Genomic DNA, 15,489 nt, shown 5'->3' on the forward strand with positions numbered 1-15,489 from the left:
GGTCATTAGATGTGTGAAAAGGTACATGGATGTAGGTAAATATAAATTATATGACACACATACTATATATGTAAGTTGATGGTGAGTCTACTCACTTATTAGTATAATTTCATTCAACCAAAAATGTCCAGAAACAAAAATGGTATTATATTAGTTACTTTTTTATTGCTTTGACAAAACACCTGGCAAAGGTAACTTACAGAAAGAAGGGTTTATTTGACTCAAAGTTTAAAGGGATACAGTGCATCATGATAGGAAGCAGAAGCCTGGGTAACTGGTCACATTGTGTCCACAGTCAAGAAAGAGAGAGAGAGATGAATGCTCATTCTCAGCTTCCTTTCTCCCTTCCTTTTTTATTCAGTCCAAGACACCAGTCCTTAAGATGTTGGTACCCATGTTAAGGGCAAGTCTTCTCTCTTCAGTTCAACCTCTCTAGAAACAACCGCATAGACATACCTAAAGGTGTGTCTCAGAGGTGATGCTAAATACAGTCAAGTTGACAATGAATATTAACCATCACAGATATAAAAGGGGTTTGTTCATTTTGTTTTTGTTTTTTGGCATTATCGCTTTAAAGTAAATAGTTTTCAACACACAGAAGTTTCTCATTGGAGGATGTAGCATAGAACATCCTGCTGTGGGATGGTCTGTATGTCAAATTGTTCTGATTGGTCAATAAATAAAACACTGATTAGCCAGTGGCCAGGCAGGAAGTAGGTGGCCAGGCAGGAAGTAGGTGGGACAAGGAGAGAGGAGAATTCTGGGAAGCGGAAGGCTGAGGCAGAGAGACACTGCCAGCTGCCACCATGACAAGCCGCATGTGAAGACACGGGTAAGCCACAAGCCACGTGGCAGGGTGTAGATTTATGGAAATGGATTAATTTAAGCTATAAGGACAGTTAGCAAGAAGCCTGCCACAGCCATACAGTTTGTATGCAATATAAGTAGTCTCTGTGTTTACTTGGTTGGGTCTGAGTGGCTGTGGGACTGGCGGGTGACAAAGATTTGCTCTGACTGTGGGCAAGGCAGGAAAACTCTAGCTACAACATCCTCAGCAGACTATATCTGAAATTTCCTGGTGAGAGGTAAGAAGGATAGTGTCTTCTATATCTTTTCAGCCAATTATAGAGTTTCACCATTTTCTTGTGTTTTCAAATACTAATTTTTCCTTTATTTTGTCTTTAAGGAATTTTATGTATCATATTTTAATTACAATTTGAATGATGATCATTACTCCCCAGAAATTAAAAAAAGTAGTAAAGAAAATCATTCAAAAGAAGAATTCCTATTCCAAAAAAAACAGCTCTCTCCTGCCCATTTTCCATCAATGATCAACTACTCTCTTTGTTTCCCATCACTAAAATGAAAATACCCAAGGCAGAATACTTAGTAATGAAAAAGGAGTCCTTTGGCCCACAGTTCTGGAGGTTCAAATGCATGGTGCCAGCATCTGCTTCATTGTAGTCTTGATTTCAAGGTAGATAGCATAACATCACAAGGGAGTTGTGAGAGGAAGAGATCATATAGCAGGACAGAAAGCCAGAGCCAGACTGAGGGTCTGACTGTTTATACATTCTGAGGGAAGCTCCCCAATGACCAAGAATATTCCACTGGTCCTATTTCTTAAAGGTCCTACCACCTCTTTAACATGGTCACACTGACAATCAAGGTTTTGGCACATGGACATTTGGAGACAAACCACAGCACCTCTTATCACCATCTAACATCAATGCATGTTTCAAAGGGGATGAATTTTTGCAACATTATATGTGCAAACTGTGCCTATTTCCAATGCAGCGTGTATTAATTATATAAGCTTGCTTGCATTGTTTGGTTAAAGCAGGTCAGCAAAGCATAGCTGCATGCTAGCAGACCAGAGACACTCATGTTCCAAGCCTCTCACAAAATTCTCTAATTAAAATTAATGTTCCAGGTCCACCACCTTAGGGATAACAAGGGAGCATTACTCCAGGTGGCCTCTGCTCTGTTATGTTCCCTTGTCCCTTCCCTTTCGACTGACAGCGTTTGTGAATGAAAGAAAATTTAATATTAATGTCATGAACCAATTACTATTACATATGGAAATTGAGATTTTAGAAAGAAATTACATTGTCAAATTAAAGTTGTTTTTTTTTTTTTTTTCCCTCAGTTATCCATTTGCTCATTCCCTTCCAATAACGTGGTTGATTCATTCCAAGCAGACTACAAATTACTGTTTCTGGATATTCAGATTGAAGACATTCATCACCAGGATTCTTCAAGTGCTGTCAAATCTAGATTAGAGAAGGAGACAATGAATGAATAATTCATACACACACACACACACACACACACACACCCCACACCACAGCACACACACACACACACACACACACACACACACACACACACACACACACACACTGCAGTATCTAATCACACACAAGCCAGCCTGAAAAATCACAACTAGGAAGAGTGGAGCCTCAAATTAGGTTCACTCTACATTGATTTTTTCCCACTAGCAGTTTTCAGTGCCCTTTCCTCTGAAACCAGGCAGGTTTTAACCTTTGAAGCCCACCACAGAAATTGGCTAATTAACATTTTATAATATTTTTTCATCTGCACCATCCCAGGAGTACAGCCTAAAGCAGTGGTTCTTAACCTTCCTAATTGTGAGACCCTTTAATATAGTTCTTCATGTTGTCGTGATCCCCAGCCATAAAAATTATTTTCATTGCTACTTCTTAACTGTAATTTTGCTACTGTTATAAATTGTAATGTAAATATCTGATACGCAGGGTGTCTGATATGCAACCCTTGTGAAAAGATCATTAGACCCCCCAAAGGGGTCTCAACCCAAAAGTTAAGAGCCTCTAGCCTAGACGGTAACATGGCTGTAGTTTCCATGTCTTAACTCTACAAAGTTGATTAATTCATGTATCATTAGCATGAATGAAAAGTCTCCATCTAACAGTAGAAAGCATGTGTATTCTGGTTACTTTGAACTGTTAACTTGACACAACCTACTCACTTGAGAAGACAGCCTCAGTAGAGGAATTATTTAGATCAGCATGTCTGTAGAGAATTAACATAACTGTTAATTGAAGGGAGAAGACCCAGTCTATTGTAGGCAGCACCATTCCCTAGGCAGGGGAACCCTGACTATATAAAGAGTGAAAAAAAAAAAAAGCTAGCTGAATGGAGAAAGTATGCATTTGTTCTCTTTGCACTACCCTGTGGATGCAATTTGACTAGATGCTTCCGTTCCTGCCTTGTTTTCCCCTTAGTGATAGACTGTAACCTAAAATTTTAGGCCAAACAAACCCTTTCTTTTCCTATATTGATTTTTTCCCTCAGTACATTTTATTATAGAAACATAAAATATTCATAAAAATTATATGAAGCTAGGACAACATGCTACCTGTTTTGGTATTAGGATATCTGTCATAGATATGCAGAGTACTCAGACTGATGATTAAAAAAAAATCTTTGGAGGCATGTAATGCCTGTGATGACCTTCATGAACAAGGGCTGCTCCAGCAATTTTGAGTAGATGAACAACCCTCACAACTGTAGACTTTAAATTCAAGGAGGAAGGCAGGTAAAAAGAAATAGATTCATGATGTAAAAAGAGATATGACTTGAGAGGATTAAAATGCCACTAAGGAGGCACCTAATTGAATTCATTCTTGCATAGTGCAAGATGAATGTGAAAGGACTGCAGTGTGGATGTCTGTTGAACTGAACTGAGTGATTTCCCTCAATTATTAGACCCTCATCGTTGATTGTGAGAGGAGACTTATGAGTCATTCTTGACTCTTGATATTAATAACCATGTATGTGTCTCATTATCTTTTAGATACATGCATGTAAAAAGGAGAGTTGTAGCATATTTAATACACAAGCACTCTTTGCTGTAAAGGAAGTCCTTCATGCAATGATGCAGAAAACATCTTTGGGCTGATGAATATGTATAGAGCACCTACTATTTTGAAGGCATTGTGGTGTGTACAGTTCTTGTTTTCACAAGTCTTCAATGTAAGAGAGTGTGTACATGAAAGCTAGTGAGCAGAAAACAGGAAAATCTAGAGAGACAATAAGAGGAGAAGAAGGGAAGGAGAGGAGGAGGAGGTAAAAGTATGTATATAAATCATCAAAGAAGAGAACTTTTCCCATAAAGGAGGATGCAGATGAGAATGTCAGTGCAAAATAGGCATGCAGTCTTGATGTATTTGCTTTTAGGAGAGAACAAGGAAGGATCTCATGCCAGTGAGGAAGTGCCTAAAATCCAACTTGGGAAAATAACTGACAGGTCATATCACACAGTGTCTCTTCCAGGAAGGCCTGCCTGCCCACATCCCACACCTCTCCCAGTCTGGGGAAACTTCCTTTCTGGTGTTCACTTGGCCTAATTACTAGCTCCATACTTGTATTTACCATATATAAAAGAATTACCCTGTCTATTGTATGTATGTGACTATGATTAAGCTCTAAAGTATTAAGACTGGCCACGTGCCTTGGTTTTATGACCTTGAGACTCATGGTAGAGATTTATTTCATGACTGTTCAGATGAACTGAGCACTGTACTCAGTACAGAGCACAGTTCCCAGTAGAGTTTTGGTAGGTTAAGTGAGTCCACAAATCAAGAGGTAAAAGTTACAGAAATCATCTTTCCAAGGTTATCACTGTAAATGTGAAAAAAAATTGCCCAGAGAAGTTGTTATGAGTACAGACCCCCAGGAACTTAGATTCAGAAGGCCTAGAATCAGGGCAGAAGATAGCTCCTCCATGACTTTAGATCATAGAGACCCTACCCTCACCCCCAACTCTGAAGAATTCTGCCTTTTCCACAGAATTGCTATACACGATGGCCATTTATCTTTCCAATTAATTGTAAATTTAATTTTTTAATAAGAATGATTTATATATGTCTCACTGTCTAACAAATCTTAACAATGCTATCACTACTAAACTTTGGGTTTAGAAATAGCTCTTTGGGTAAAAAATTGTTCTTGTTTGTTTGTTCATTGTGATGCCTGAGATCAAGGCAGACCTTAGCATTGCTAAGAAGTGCTGGGACCACTTCTGTTAGCCTAGCACTAACTGGTGTCAGCTTGGTACACAAAACTGAGCCACTATGGAGCATCACAAGATGAAAAGTGAAAATATAGGAGGTAGAAGTGGGGAGCAGCACTGAGAATCCGGGTCTTATAGACATGATACACCCCAGTTGATGTTCTTGTGAACTCACCACAGTTGTGGTTGCCTACCCAAGATCTGTTTGAGACTAAGATCATCAACATTCCATCATGGGAGGGAGAAAGGCTCATGTGGCCACACCCTTCTCAAAGGGACTATTGACATCGAATGATAGTTAGGGAAAAGGTGTCGCTTTCTTCAGTGGTATAGCCACTGATAAGTTGTTCATACTCCAATAAATAACCTCCCATCTATGCTCACTTAAACTCAGTGGGTCGCAGATACAAAAAGATAAGAAAATAGGAGAGGTACTTGGTAAGAAGGAAGGGTTCAGCAGGAGAAGAAGAGGAGCTGAAATAGGGTAAGAGTGGGTAAAAATGACTAAAATCATCATATATAATATATAAATTATGGATATATATATTCACATGTGAATGAATGAAACTGTCAAAAATAAAGAAGATCAATTCAAAATACTTGATCCTCCCTAAAACACTGTAGGTAGGGCTGGATAAGGCAAGCCTGTGAACTTTCACTTAGATCTACGATGATCTAGAACTTGGGTAGGAGGTAAATAATTGTCTTAGAAAAATTTCAAACAAATATAACTAACAAGAGTTAAAGAACAGGGACTTGAGGGATGACCCAAACACCTAATTATCTCATATTAGATCGAACAAATCTTAGATGTATCAATAGCTGTCCTCAGAAACCTGAATGGCTGAGAATTATGGGAAATGTCACTCCAAGTGTCAGCAAATTCACCGTATTGCTTAGAGTTGTAAACAAACTCAATCTCCACTCACCCTACTGTGATTTCATAATCAGCACTAAGATTTCATAAACTAGGATGCAGAGAGTCAAGTGCAGTGGCCAATAAACTGATTTGACTTACAGACCCTGCTCTATCTTTAAGCCATGGTAGCTGGTTTCAACAACCACAGTGAAGGTCAACAACACAGCATGTCTTGCAATGAGATGGCACTGAGAAGCCTGATTTAAATTCTGTGAGCATCTCCCAGACCCTGGAAGCCCTCTGAAATTCTCATTAGGAGAGTTAGAGAGGGCAGAGAGATTGTAAGTTCATAACGGATCATTCTATGGGCACTTTGCCAGGCCTTTGGGAAGCTGTACTACAAAGACATCTTAATATGAGATGTTTAGAAAGTGCAGTGCTATGAATCTATAATGACACGTTTAAAAAAAATTGAAAGGACACTGATTTTTTTCTATTATTTCGAATGTCTTGGGGGCCCTAAAATATAACTCTGTTTATATTGAGAATAAAGTATAATTCTATGACTACTGCTAGGTTTTATTAGTAAAAGAACATATTCTTTATATGATGATGAGGCCTCTTCCCCAATATGGCCCTCACCATCTCTCACTCAGCAGAAACCTTCCGCAAATACCAGATCAGACAGTGATGACATCGGAGGCAGCACTTACTTAGCACAGGCTTTGAAATAGCTGGCAAGGCCGAGAAACAGTGACTTCACAACACCTTGGGTAGAAAAGAGAAATATATATTTATTTTTATTTAAGTGACCATGATTTGACCAAATCCAAGAATTAGAGCAGCAGTCTTGGAAAAGTTACTTACAAGCTACTGTGATCATCAATGCACAGGTAAAGATGCTGGCTAATTCTCCTCCATAAACCATCTGAAGAAAAAAAACAACAAGATTGTGTAGTTGTAGCATATTAACCCTGAATTTCCAATTCATGCCATGTTCTTTTAGACAAAGAATAGACTGTGAATGTCAACATTGACTATATAGATGCAAAATTAAAATAGTATGTTTTAGCAAAAGGATAGATAGGGCAAAAAAAGAGACCAGAAAATCCTGAACTAGAAACACATGGATACACTAAACAGATTTCTTTTTTTAAAAAGATTTATTTTTACTTTTGATTATGCTTATATCTATGTGTGTAGGACGGACAGTATATGTATGTGAGTGCAGTGCCCATGGAGGTGGAGGCCAGAGGTATTAGATCACCTTGTAGCTGAATTACAGGCTATTATGAGCCACCTGATATAGTTTCTGGGATCTGAACTTGGGACCTCTGTAAGAACATTCATTCTTAACTGATGAGCCTTCTCTGTAGCCTTGTAAACTGATTTCTAACAGAAATGTAAAAGTTAGGCAATGGAAAGATAGTCCGTTCAACAAATGGTCTTGAAAAAATTGAACATTTGAAAGAAAAAGAATGAACCCTCAAGCATATATCTTATCTCACATAACATTGAAATTAAAATGAGTCAGAGACTGCATTATAAACCATGAAGTATAAAACTTCCCGAAGAAATCATAGATGAAAACTGTATGACCTTGTGTTTGGCAATGAGTTGTTAAGTACAGTATGATGAAGTGTAGAGTCTATGAAAGAAAAATGAATAATTGAACTTTCTGAAGATTAAAGAACAAAACCTTTTCTCCAGGAAGAACAGTGTCAAGAGGATGAAAAGACAATGCACAGTCAGTAGAAAATATCTGCAAATAACAAATCTACTAAAGGACTCCTATCTAGGACACATAAGAATAATCAAACCTTAGCAAGAAGGGGACTGAAGAATAACAAAGTATAATGGTGTATTTATGAAATAAAAGTGATTACTTCATGTGATAATTTAAAAATAAACCCCAACAACCAGAAAACAAACAACCTTCAAAAATGGGTGGAAAATGTGAACACATATGACATCTCAGCTAAGAAAATATGCATATGAAATAATTATTTAAAGCAATATACAACATCATTTGTCATTAGACAATGCAAACTAATTTATCAGAATAGCTCTAACTGAAATGCTGACCAATGATTGCGTATTTACCAGAACAGTGAAACCCCTAAATGGCCATAATAAGTGACAGAGAGGAGGCAGGGCCATCATTGCTCATGGGAAAGAAAATGGTGAAAATATTTTGGAATAGTTTGGCACTTTCTTCAAAATTAAAGGCAGATTTATTATATTATCCTACAATTCCATTCATTGGTGCATATTGAACTCAGTTCAAGCCTTCTGTCTTATTATAAATTTTATTAAAAATTGTCAAAATTTGAAGTAAGTAAGAAGTTTTTGACCGGTGATTATATAAACAGGCTGTCATACACCTACACAATGGGACACTGTTGAGCAACAAAAAGTGAAAGGTCATAATGGCACATTTATTGTTGCTATAGAAATGCATGTTAGGAAAATTAATAGTTTTATACTTTAATCATTTGCATGAAAATCTCATAGAACTGAGCAGCACATAATAAACCTTAATTTTTGGTAATAAAAGATTCAATATTTTATGGAGAATATTTGCATCTATGTTCAGAAGGGATATTGGTCTACAATTTCTTTTTTGTTGGGTCTTTGTGTGGTTTTGGTATCAGGTTAATAGTGGCTTGTGTGCAAAATTGGAAAACATTCCTTCAGTGTTTATTTTGTATAACAATTTTAAAAGACTATCAGCATTTGTATTGTTTGAAGGTCTGGCAGAATTTTGTGCTGAATCCATCTGGTACTGGCCTTATTTTGGTTTAGAGATTTTAATTACTTCTTCTATTTCACTAAGGGTTATGGGTCTGTTTAAATTGTGTATTTCATCTTGACTTAACTATTGTTGGTCAAATATATCAAGAAATTCATCCAATTTGTTGAGGTTTTCTAGTTTGGTGGAATACAGTTGCTTTGTTTTGTTTTAAATATGTCCTTATGATTCTCTGGATTTCCTCAGTGTCTGTTGTAATGTCTCCCCTTTTATCTTTAATTTTTTTCATTTGGATCTTCTCTCTCAATCTTTTCGTTAATTTGGCTAAAGATTTATTAGTCTTGGGGATTTTCTCAAAGAACCATTTCCTTTGCAAGGAAATATTGATTATTTGTATTTTTGTTATTGTTGTTTCTAATTCATTAAACTCAGCCTTGAGTTTGATTATTTCTTCCCATCTACTCTTTTAGAATATTACTTCTTCCAGAAATTTAGATGTGTCATGAAGTTATTAGTATGAGTTCACTACAATTTTTTTATATAGGCACTTAGTACTGTGAACTTGCCTCCTAAAACTGCTTTTATTGTGTCACATAGGTTTGGGTGTGCTGTGTTTTCATTTTTGTTCAATTATAAAATCTTCTAAATTTCACTCTTAATATCTGTCTTGACTCAGTTTTCATTCAGTAGTGAATTGTTCAGCTTCCATGCCTAGGTATACTTTCTGCTGAATCTATTGTTGTTGACAACCAGCTCTAATCAATGTTGGTAAGATAGAATGCAGGGGGTTATTTCAACATTTTAAGTGTCATTTGACACTTGCTTTGTGTACTAATATGTGGACAGATTTGGAGAAAGTTCCATGAGCTGCTGAGAATGAGGTATGCTCTTTAGGGTTTGGGTGGAATATTCCTTTAAATCAATTTGACTTATGGCATTATTTAACTCGTGTTTCTCTGTTTAGTTTTTGTCTGGACAGCTTATTTATTGAGGAGAGTTAGGTATTGAAGTTACTGACTATCAGTGTGTTAGAGTTAAAAAAAATCAACCAGGATGTTGGAAACCTTGAGGATAAGATGCTGACAAAAGAAAAATAACTGTATTACAAATGGATGATGCAACCTCACCTGGGGAGGAAGGCAAGAGGTGGCAACCTAAATAAATTCAGAAAATGGAGCTTCAGTTGGAACTCTCAAACTAGAGATGGAAGGAATTAAGCATAACTATTGTGTTTATATCAGTAAGGTTGCTTCTCATGGGAGTATGAGTTATTAATTTATCAACTTCTGCACATACACAGCAAGATTTAATCAATTCAGTACAAAGTAGTGAAAATCAGTTTCCTAACTGCCAAAGAATAAGCCTGTGGATAGCTGAGGTGACAGGAAAACCTGGAATAAGTCACTTGGCATTGGGTTAGGGTTAGATTTATTAATATAAACAAACTTGGGTTACTATATGTGTATATATATGCATATATATAATATATAAATTTCCACACATACATTTCAAGATTATTATATATGTACAAAATATTCCTCATTTCTGTCCACACATGACCTAGAAGCAATGACATTCCAATACCAGTGAGTACACTTGGCACCCTGATCTTGAAATGTTCTACAATAAAAGAATTTTGGGAATTTCAGAGAAATGACTAAAGCTAGGGCAGATACAAGATGAGTCCAAATTATTTGTTATTTAATTGTTTTCTAAAAAAAAAATATAAGGAACAATGAAAATACTAAAGAATGATGATTCATAATGTATTTTGTGGCAGAATTAAGATTTACTGACTGGAAAATTAGGATAAAGGCATGAGAGGAACATAAACCTAAGGTAACTAAAGGTTTCTGGTTGAGCTGGCCAAGTAAATGTGAGCCCTGCAGGCAAATCTTATTTCATCAGCTCAAAGAGACACGTACATTCTTTCAAATCAGGAGTCAATTTACAGATGATGGTGACTTGCTATCAATGTCAATTACATGGTAGTACATTCTCACTTGACTATGTCTTCCTATTGTTATTCATTGTTGCTATACTGTCATGATTTCAAGTAAACTGTGTACATTGTTGGCATTATACATGTTGGTTGATTTTAATTGCCATTAAATGGCTTTTTCTAAGAAAAGCAAAAGCCAAGTGTGGTAGTACATGCCTGTAATTCCAGCACTTGGGGGATAGAATCAAGAGGTGTAGGATTACACAGTCAGCCTCAGCTACATAGAGAATTATAGGGTATCCTGGCTTATAGGAAACACACACACACACACACACACACACACACACACACACACACACGTAAATCTAAAGTATAAAGAAAGGTATATGAAAGGGCCGTAGTAGCCAGTCTACAAGACCACAAGAGTTCTGATTGAAAATGGGAAGTATTGAGCAAGAAAAAATATTTTTTAAAAACTGAACAAACAATAGTGTTGAATTATAATCCAGAGTGCAAATTAAAATTCTGTGAATTGGGGAGAAGATAGAGAGGGTGAAGGGATGAGTATTATCAGAACATGTTATATACATGTATGAAATTGTTGAAGAATAAATTTGTTAAAGCCCATTTAAAAATCCTTGAGTATATACAGATATAAAGAAATGTTTAGATTTTCCAGTTTTCACCTAATGGCCTCTTTTGTTCCAGGAACCACATCATGTCTCCTTAGGTTCCTCTGGGATATGACAACATGGTCCTGATGACATTACTGGCAGAGGACTTCTAATGCACTGGATGTCCTTGGTTTGGGTTTTTCCTCATTTTTTTTTTTCATGGATGGACTGGGGTTTGAGATACAGAGGTGAAGTGCCACTCTTACTACATCCTGTCAATGGCACATACAATAATCAGTCTCATCTCATTGATGTTGACCTTGATCACCAGAGGTCGCATCAACCAGCTCTTGTTGCTGTACTTACAGAAACCATTTCTCCTCTTTGCCTTTATCTACTCTTTAGAAACCAATTTCTAAACACAGTTCACGCAAAAGCGACATGGAGTGAAGCTCTACTTCTCAACTCTGGATGCATTTACATAGGTTAACCCGTGAGTACCGTCTCACTGACAGCCCGGTCAAATATGAGATGGGATTTCCTGACCAACTCAGGAGTTTGGAACACATTAAGTTAAAAGAATGCTGACTTAAAATATTGCTCTGCATAATTTCTTCTAGCTGTTATTGTACTAATGCACATTATCAGTTTCCAACTTGGGGTATTCAATGAATGTTACAATCTATTTTTAGCCAGAGAGCCTCCTCCTTTTGTTCTTTTGGTCCCATTGTGATCTAAAACGTTTCTCAAACCTCATAATTAAGTGGGAGGCTTGTTTTAAAATACCAACTCTCACTAGGCCTAAATTCATATCTCAAGTGAGCAGCTCTAGGAGTTGGTATTATAAAAATCAACCTTTCCAAGCAATATGGAGGCGCTCGACCCTCAGGATGCAGGATTTGAGAATGTGTAGCATTTTCCCACCAGAGGAGTTCAGAGATTGTGAAGCTTTCAGGGCTTCACTGTTGATTTTCATTTCATCCACTCTATCAAAATTATCAACGAACTCTTGTCATTAAGGATACAGAAGTAAGGACAATGGTGTTTCTTCTGGACTGCTCATATTCTCTAAGAATTACTTTAAATTTTATCGTGTGTGTGTGTGTGTGTGTGTGTGTGTGTGTGAACTCATTTGTATGATTAATGTGTGCACATTTTTGTGGTGTATGCGTGTGACAGGACAAGTTTCAAGAGTTGATTTTCTCTGTCCAATGTGGGTTCTAGGTACTGAACTCAAGACATCAGGCTTGTACTGAAAACAATTTTTACTTGTTAAAGCATGCCATTGGCAGATTGCTCACATTCTTATAAGGAGAGCTAGATTATTAATATTCGGATAACTGAATATATAGTAATGGGTCAGGAGTAGAAAGTGCTCTTAGTAAAGGAAAGCACCACACTGTTTACAGCACCATACTGTCTGCAGCACCACACTGTCTACAGCACCACACTGTCTACAGCACCATACTGTCTACAGCGCCATACTGTTGTCTACAGCACCATACTGTCTACAGCATCATACTGTCTACAGCACCATGCTGTCTATCTGCAGCACCACACTGTCAACAGCACCATGCTGTCTACAACACCATACTGTCTACAGCATCATACAGTTTACAGTACCATACTGTCTACAGCACCACACTGTCAACAGCACCATGCTGTCTACAACACCATACTGTCTACAGCACCATGCTGTCTATAGCACCATACTGTCTACAGCACCATACTGTCTGTCTACAGCACCACACTGTCTACAGCACCATACTGTCTACACATAATTGCAGGAAAGTTCTCTCTAATAGAGAATGTGAAGAGATTTCAGAAAGAAATGAGGTCATATGTTATTAGTTTAAGTGAAATAGATTTGTACCAGGCAGAGAGAACAAAGACTCTGAGGCATGAACAGGCTGAGTGCTGAAGGGACTTGATCATTTTCCTAGAATCTTGGGAAAAAGCAGACCTAGAAGGCATGACAAGAACATGTGGAATGGGGGGGGCATGTCAACATATGTATAGTCAGGACTGAGTGCTGTGTATCCTGCAATGCTAACCTGGCTTCTCTGGAACTGACAGTTGTGTGAAAGTTGACAGAGTAAGATAGAGTCACTTGTATCAACCCAAACAGCAACAACAAAAATAAATCCAGGACAGTATGGACAAAGGGTCTTTACACATAATTGCATTACAGAAACTACTCCAAAAGACTGTATCCAGGCCCAAAAGTTTCTACCAGCCCAATAAGACCTTACATACAAAGTACTTCTACAGGGATATCTGCCCAACAACCTCTTTTCAACCTCAATACATCATTCTTATTATCAATCACTGTAGCCATGGGTTGTTGTTTCAAAATACTTGATATAATTTTCTTTATTTCTTCCTTTATAAATATCACTTTCTCTTAGCCTCTGAATCCACCCATGGCTGCCTGTGTGTTCCCACACAGCACTCTGCTGGTTCCAAATAAGTATTGTTATCCTTTGGAGAATATCTTTTGTATTCTTCTGTATTTTAGGATACAAACTACAACAGGAGAAGTGGAGACTCAGTGGGGACTTGTAGTATTCTGGACTGCACTTGAATGGGAACTTAGATTGTAACCATCCTTGCTCTCACTGCTTAAATAGGAGATAGCACATGGTAAAAATCCATGTCTAAGCAAGGTATGCTGGTTTCTGTACTTTAGAGGATAGATGGGGTATGTAAAGAATAAACGGCACTATCATCACAGTTAAATGAACAAGTTTTAGCTATAGAGCTACCTAAAATGGTTTGTGAAAGGAGGGCAGGAAGTGATCCATCGATTATACCTCCCCATTGATTATGGAACGTTATTGCAAGAAAGAAAACTAGAATTACCTTGCACATGCAGAAACGATTAAGCACACTGCTAGCAGGGTTGCCTGAAAGGAGACCTTGTGCATCAGGTTGGCTTCTGCAGGAAGAAGAAGAAGAAATGAAATGGATCATAGATTTCTAATTAAATAACCCTGGAGAACAAGTTCCTGCTAAAGCTGCTTCATAGTTTTCAAATGTGTGTCAGGTTAAACAATTGATCATCAGTAACAAGATAAAATTATGCCAAGTGGAGCTGGAATGATGGCTCAGTGGTTAAGAGCATGCCTAGTACCTACATGGTAGGTAGCTCACATCTCTAGTTCCAGGAGATCTGATGGCCTCTTCTGGCCTCCATGGGCTCCTACACAGACTTAGTACCTGTAAACTCATACAGACATGCACACATATGTATATAATCATATGTGTCCATTAATTAGAAAATTACACAGTCAATGGATAAAATTTCCTCTCTTACAGCAAAACAAGAGACTATGCAACTCAAAATGCTTCAGTCTTGCCATTTGCTTAGATATTGGAGGAAGCCTTTGTAGAGTTTATGCTAAAGTCAGAACTTTAAAAATGTGATGATGATTATGATTGTGCCAACCACAACAATAATAAAAACGTCTACGATTTACAGAGCACTTCATTATTCACAAATACATTTCATATATTAGCTTATTTCATCAGCTCCAAACCATGCAAAGTAGGGAGCATTATCTGGGTTTTGCAGATGAGTAGACCAAGACTGAGAGACATGATGCAATAGTCCAAGATCATACAGCTACGAGGTGCCAGCGCCAAGATTTAAAAACCACATCTAGACAGGACATAATGTTTTGTCTGAAATGAGGCATGGAAAGACAATTGGAACTTTGCATACTGGAAATCTCTAAAGACCAAGAAGACAAAAAAATATGTATTATGAAATATTCCTTTCAAAACTCTGCAATCACTGGACAATTTCAAATTTGTCAATTCATGATGGGAAGAAGTACAAAGCTTCAAGCAGTTATAACCATGAGAATCATGACTTTGAGTCTCAGATTAATCATCTGTAAAAAATCAGAGCTGACTTAAAGATTACCACATGAAGACTTAAAAATAAATCTATGAATAGATTTCAACTTAATTTCCCTCAAATGCTTCAGGAGTTTAATTTTACAACAGTTGTTTAAAACTCAGAAGACTTTTTTTTTAATCTTTGTGTTTTTATCTTTGTGATTTATGCTGGATATGGGGGTAGAGTTAGCTATAAATCTCTCTGAACCCCTAGTATGGGTGGAATCCTGAAGTCTGGCAATTCAAACAGGAGCTGTAGTAAATTATGTCACTCAAAGTGTGGAGGATTTATGTATACTGTGAATTAAATAAATTATTGTGGGTTCAGTGGAATGTCAACCATCCATCTAAAGTGTGTTTGAA

At 37.2% G+C, this 15,489-nt stretch overlaps 1 protein-coding gene across 1 annotated transcript in view; it reads right to left on the minus strand.

Moving 5' to 3' along the window:
- Positions 1-1,295: 1,295 nt before the first annotated feature.
- Positions 1,296-15,489, minus strand: part of Tmem71 (transmembrane protein 71) — a 37,329-nt gene continuing 23,135 nt past the window's right edge. Inside the window, 5 exon segments of the mRNA XM_028876015.2 lie at positions 1,296-2,273; positions 6,629-6,683; positions 6,783-6,836; positions 6,839-6,843; positions 14,086-14,161. Coding sequence (XP_028731848.1) covers positions 2,258-2,273; positions 6,629-6,683; positions 6,783-6,836; positions 6,839-6,843; positions 14,086-14,161 — 206 coding nt within the window. The 3' untranslated portion in view covers positions 1,296-2,257.

The sequence above is a fragment of the Peromyscus leucopus genome, chromosome 20, assembly GCF_004664715.2.
Source record: "Peromyscus leucopus breed LL Stock chromosome 20, UCI_PerLeu_2.1, whole genome shotgun sequence".
Classification (NCBI taxonomy): domain Eukaryota; kingdom Metazoa; phylum Chordata; class Mammalia; order Rodentia; family Cricetidae; genus Peromyscus; species Peromyscus leucopus.